Genomic DNA, 6056 nt, shown 5'->3' on the forward strand with positions numbered 1-6056 from the left:
TAAGTCGATGGTTAAGCGCGCTTATGACACCTTCTGCCGTTTTATTGGTTTTTATTTCGTACATGTTGATTCATTTTTGGAAACGTGTAAACCGCACGTAACATGGACAAACCGATCTATGAGCTTAACGAACAAATTTTTTTTGGCGTTAAACGTTTCATGATGACTTACCAAACTTTTTATAAATATATATAATTGGCGCGTACACCCTTTTTGGGTGTTTGGCCGAGCTCCTCCTCCCATTTGTGGCGTGCGTCTTGATCCACAAAAGGAGGGGCCTACAGTCGACTCCGAACGGCAGATATTTTTATGAGGAGCTTTTCCGTGGCAGAAATACACTCGGAGGTTTGCCATTGCGTGTCGAGGGGCGACCACTATTAGAAACAACTTTTTCTTCATTTCGCCGAGATTCGAACCTACGTTCTATCTGAATTCCGAATGGCAATCACGCACCAATCTATTCGCCTACGGCGGCCGCAAACCAAAACCAAACTTTGCCGAACAGAAATTTTAACACAGTTTGCCATTCTCAGCTGTCAAACCATAGTTATCGATATCGATAGCTAAAAAAAACACCCGATAGTAATGTATTTACTATATACAGTAGGATGGTAGATACTTTTTGTGATCAGAAGTGCTATGCTTCATAACAGGAAAGGGGGAGGTTCCTGAAAATAATACTTATTATGTGTATGAAAGCTTAAGGCCGCGATTTCCCTTTACTTTGAGACATGCAGCTTAATTTGTTTCTATAAGAGGCAAATGACTGAAGAGGCTGTCTGTAGAGGTGCCTACGAGAGCACGTTTTTCACAATCATTGTCTGTTGTTAAACGTTTCACTAGAGGCCTACAGCCTGACCCCAAGTATATTCCGAGATATTAAAAAATTATAACTGAGCCACAAACGTGGTAAAAGAAAACAGTGAGGCGAAGAACTCTGCAGCTGACTGGAGAAGAGAGTGTTAACTTGCATTAGCCTCACCCATCTCAAGCACAAACAAGTAGGATAAAAAATTTACCTATGCGGGCGAAAGTCCTTTACTTAATAAGCTTATATAAGACCAGAGTCAAGCTCATTAAAATAAGTACAATTCATCATGAATTATTGTTGAGCTCGTAGCATTTCATTCCATAGCTATTTTTGATTTCAACTCAATCCGAGCTATCACGGGTATATCTAATATTTTAGAACCAATTTGAACTTGATGCCTTGGAACCCGAGAGCCGGTAGATCGCAGCAAAGTCCGTAGGCCACTTGTAGACAAGATGGAAAAAATGGAGAGAGTCGTCAGCCTCTCACAGTTATATTCATCATCATCACCACCTCCACTTGCGCTCTCTGATTGCGTGGTTTTGTTGGCTTCGTTGGAGAGAGTCGCCATCCTTTCACAGGTGGGTTGCTAAATACGTTTTTTTATATTAGTATTTGATATTTGAGCCACAGATGCTGAAATAACTACATGCAATTACACTAAAGCCATTATAGAACGTCGCAACTGAGGCTCTTCGAAAATCCAAAGATGCCAGATTCATTGCGGTGCGCGTGAATCATTTAAGTGATAGGAAATAATTTTTAAAAATTTTCTAGTAACTGTTGCGACTCAGCAGTTAGAAATAGCCATTCCCCACCCGGAGATGGGTCTGTGTAGGAAGAAGCACGCATTACGAATGTTACCACAAACTCGGTCGCAAACTTTCGGGGTCATATTATTAAAGAAAAACACATCACGAATCGGTAGAGAGAGGCTCGGTGTTTCTGACGCTCACGTGCTGCTTGAGTTAAGCTTCGTGTGCCGCTGTGACGCGGTCCATGAATATTTGCTCAGAGTAAGCGCTATTGTACTTTGATACGCCCTTATAACGAGTTCAAACTTATTTATAGCTTGCATATTATTTTATTTTTGGTACTTCGGTCCTTTTTAAAATTGAAATAGCAATAAAATGTTTAAAAAAATATTTTTAGACTCAGCTTGCGCTAATGAGTTAACACAGGCTTTCAAACTCTGAGCAACCATAGCCACCAACTACGCCCCTGTGCAGGGGAGTATGGTTTATTTTTCGTAAAAAATTTAGTTATTCTTTACTTAATTTTTGCAAAATAGTTTAATCTCTAGACACGCTTGCTGTTCTTGCTCGTGCTCCGTTTTTTTGTGATATTTTGCATCGTCGCCTGTCCCGCTTATCAGCCTTACTTTCACGAGAAACGTGATGCTCACAATACCCCGCATGTTTTTTTCAATATTTCAAATACAGGCACACAGCTCTCATAAGCGCTTCTATTTGTGTAAACACCTCGCTTGGCTTCAATTCAATTATTTATAGCCGCTAGGCCAGCGACTTGGCCTGCACACCAACTAACTATGACTTGCACAAGTTCACACGCACACAGACGCCTGTTTGCAAAATAAAGTTTTATTTCAAATAAATGTATTATCAATTGAAAATTATTATATACGCACATGCATTTATTATTTATGTTATAAATAGCGCTCATAACTTTTCCATTTTATGGTGTTGTTGTCCGCCTGCGAGAAATTATGTCAGCACGTTTCGGCGCCACAAACGCCTATCCAGCAAACTTCACGTGATTATTCGATGTTCGTACATTGAACGGCAGCTGCGCCACGTGAACAGGCAGGCTGCTGATTAGCGCACTCGAAATGCTTGCGTATGTGTGACGGGCCTCCTGCCAGGGTAGCACTCCTCACACACACGCATACGCGCACACAAATTATTGACAAGCGTCCGGCGAGTTTAGGCAAAACAGAGAAAAAACAAAAAACGTGCGGCACTAGTAACAACAACAGCCGCCTTTGCCCAATTTGTCCAACAATGGAAAAACAAGCGCGTCCATGCATTTACACACAAACATACATATATTTATGTATGTGTGTATGTACATCAGTGCGACTTCGTCTGTTTATCAACGCTCGCCTGTTTTTCAACGCACTCGGTACGCAAACAGCGCACATTGGCCAGCAAGATCACAGGCAATCCACTGGACTCATCCCGAGTGCGGCATTGTGACTGATAAGCGACCGACCGGCCGCCCGAATCTCTATTACGAGATTTGCGGCAATAGCACTATAAGTACCACCGTTGGCGGAGGCGTTCAATCAGTGAGTGCCGAAACTGTAAGCAAAGCGAGCTGCTTAGTACACTAGCAAAGCGTTAGTTTGCTAAATTCAAAAAGGATCGCAGGAGACGTTGACGGAGATCAGCGACTTTCGTATAGACTGTATAGTTCGGGCCACTAACACAAGCAGAAAACAAAGCCTTTAAAATGTGTTGTTTACGCGTATCTATTCTATTGTTATTAGTGTGGCAATTCGCTGTATATCGGACGCAAGGTTATGGTAAGTGCGAGACTGTACTTTTTTCAGCCTGGACGCTGCTTGAGTTCATAGATATGCAACGTTGTTGAAGGCTTTCCTTGCAACATGCATTCAAGTTTTTTTTTTTATTGTGCTTTAACCGAGTTCAATTGTTCTCTCTTTTTCCTTTCATACAGCCATTCATCACGAGCCTAGCGAGCGCCACATGCATCCGATATTTAATTTCAAGGCCGCTGCGCCTTCTCACTCCATGCAGAAACGCTCCATGCCAATTATTAACTTTGATGCACCCATAACGGAAGAAGAATATTCGCATTACTGGAATTCAATTGCACAGAATATACTGGAAAAGCAGATTGCCGAGAAGTCAAAACTAAATATGAATCTTGCAAAAAATATTATATTCTTCCTCGGCGATGGCATGTCCATACCAACCTTGACAGCTGGGCGCGTCTATTTAGGCGGCGAGGAAAGGCAATACAGCTTCGAGCGTTTCCCCTATGTGGGTCTCAGTAAGGTAGGCTTCGTCACAGCGTTATCTTTTTTCATATAAATTTAAGTGAGCACACTCAACTCACTTTTTCACTCATACCTTCATTAAAATTTCCCAAATGCTCACACTACTCTTTCCATTACAGACCTACTGCACCAATACCCAGGTCGCCGACTCTGCTTGCACCGCCACCGCTTATCTGGGTGGTGTTAAAACCAACTACGGCACAATAGGTGTATCCGCTGCCATCGAGCCGAATGATTGTCTAGGTCAAAACAACAGTCAACATCACGTCATTTCTATAGCCGCATGGGCACAACAACACGGCATGGCAACTGGCCTGGTTACCACCACGTCAGTAACACACGCCTCCCCAGCTGGCGTTTACGCACATATTGCCAATCGTAATTGGGAGAATGATGCGGAGGTGTTATCCGATAACGGCGATCCGCTTGTGTGCACCGATATCGCCGCTCAACTGGTGCAAGGTGACGTAGGTCGTAAATTGAATGTTATTTTGGGTGGCGGCCGTAAACACTTTCTACCGAACACCGAGCGCGAATTAGAAGGCGAATTGGGTCAGAGGTTGGATGGCCGCAATTTGATTAAGGAATGGCAGGGCATGCATGGTAATACGGCAAAGTATGTGCAGACGCGTAGCGAGCTGCTGAATGTGAGTACACTAGCAAACGCAACTTCAACAGTAACAAATTACTTATCAAGCACTTTTTCTCTCTACAGCTACCAGCTTCTACCTCGCGCGTCATGGGTCTTTTTGGCGCCAATCACTTGCCCTTCCATCTCGATGCCGACGCCACACAAACGCCCTCACTCGCCGAGATGACTTCAGTCGCATTGGACATTTTGGAACGTCAAAGCAACGGTCGCGGTTTCTTCCTATTCGTTGAAGGCGGTCGCATTGATCACGCACATCATGACACGCTCGCCATGAAAGCGCTCGACGAGACGGCCGAATTCGATAAGGCCATCACTTTGGCACGCTCACGCACCGACGAGCGCAATACACTCACCGTCGTTACGTCCGATCATTCGCACACTATGTCCGTTGCTGGCTACTCATCACGGAAGAATGATATTATTGGCGTTAATAACGGCCAGCTGGGTGATGATCATCTGCCCTATGCCACACTCAGTTATGCCAATGGTCCTGGTTTCGAATACAATGTGCTCAGGGCGAATGGTGCCATTAAACGTAAGAATCTGCACAAAATCGACATGAAGAACAAAGACTATCAGTTCCCTTCGATGGTGCCACTGGAATCGGAAACGCATGGTGGCGACGATGTAGGCGTGTTTGCGAGCGGTCCCTTTGCGCATCTCTTCACCGGTAACTACGAGCAAAACTTCTTGCCACATGCGATTGCCTACGCGGCGTGTTTGCAGAGTGACACAAGCGTGAGAAGAACGGCGTGTACAGATGGAGTGCTAAAAGCGAGAGATTGAATGGCGACGGTAGAAAGGGGGTTGGGAAGGAAGCACCTAATGCGTTAGATTTGCTACAATATTCATTACCATTTAGTTTATTTATTGTATTTATATACACATACATACATATGTAGGGGATGATGCATAGTCAAATTCAGGAAATCATGTACTTAAAAAATAAGCAACCAAATACATAATCTATGAGGAGCACCACGCATAAAAGTGGTGCCTCCCATTGGACAATTTAAATCGGCCTTTCAGTGCCGTATTATATAAGTTGGAGGGCGTTGATAGGTTGTTACTAAACATGGGAACAGGAACACGTGGGAATAATAACTGCTTCAAAACTTTCGTTGGCCGGCGTACCCGAATGGGTTGGTGCGTGACTACCATTCGGGAGTGTGAAGGTTAGAATCGCCGACGAACATGAATTAAAATAAAATTCTAATAGCGGACCTCCAAATGTGTATTTCTGCCTAGAAAAATATCCTCATAAAAACCATTTTCGTTTCGGAGTCGGCTTCAAACTGAAGGTCCCTCCATTTGTGGAACAACATTAAGACACACGCCTTAAATAGGATGAGGAGCTCGGCCAAACACCTAACAGAAGTGTATGCGCCAATTATTTATTTATTTATTTACTTTTAAAACTTTCGTAATCTCATATGGAACGGTTAGTTGAGTTGGTATCCCCTTCTTGTACTTTCAAGCCTTTTAAAGTACCTCTAACCCATAACTGACGAGTAATTATACGCTAGAGGACCGCCATAGCCGAGTTCGTG

General features: G+C 43.6%; 1 protein-coding gene across 1 annotated transcript; it reads left to right on the forward strand.

Moving 5' to 3' along the window:
* Positions 1-3142: 3142 nt before the first annotated feature.
* Positions 3143-5526, forward strand: LOC129238003 (alkaline phosphatase). Its single transcript, XM_054873030.1, has 4 exons — positions 3143-3356; positions 3512-3852; positions 3974-4501; positions 4570-5526. Exons 1-4 carry the CDS (start codon positions 3284-3286, stop codon positions 5290-5292), a joined length of 1665 nt encoding a protein of 554 aa, XP_054729005.1. The 5' UTR covers positions 3143-3283; the 3' UTR covers positions 5293-5526.
* The last annotated feature ends 530 nt before the right edge of the window (positions 5527-6056 follow it).

Source organism: Anastrepha obliqua, chromosome 2, assembly GCF_027943255.1.
Source record: "Anastrepha obliqua isolate idAnaObli1 chromosome 2, idAnaObli1_1.0, whole genome shotgun sequence".
NCBI lineage: Eukaryota > Metazoa > Arthropoda > Insecta > Diptera > Tephritidae > Anastrepha > Anastrepha obliqua.

Bases quoted from the DNA above. Each gene is read 5' to 3' on its own strand.
- LOC129238003 (XM_054873030.1), top strand. From the start codon at position 3,284: ATGTGTTGTTTACGCGTATCTATTCTATTGTTATTAGTGTGGCAATTC. The intron at 3,853-3,973 runs GTAGGCTTCGTC...TTTCCATTACAG, and splicing joins CCTATGTGGGTCTCAGTAAG to ACCTACTGCACCAATACCCA. The intron at 4,502-4,569 runs GTGAGTACACTA...TTCTCTCTACAG, and splicing joins CGCGTAGCGAGCTGCTGAAT to CTACCAGCTTCTACCTCGCG.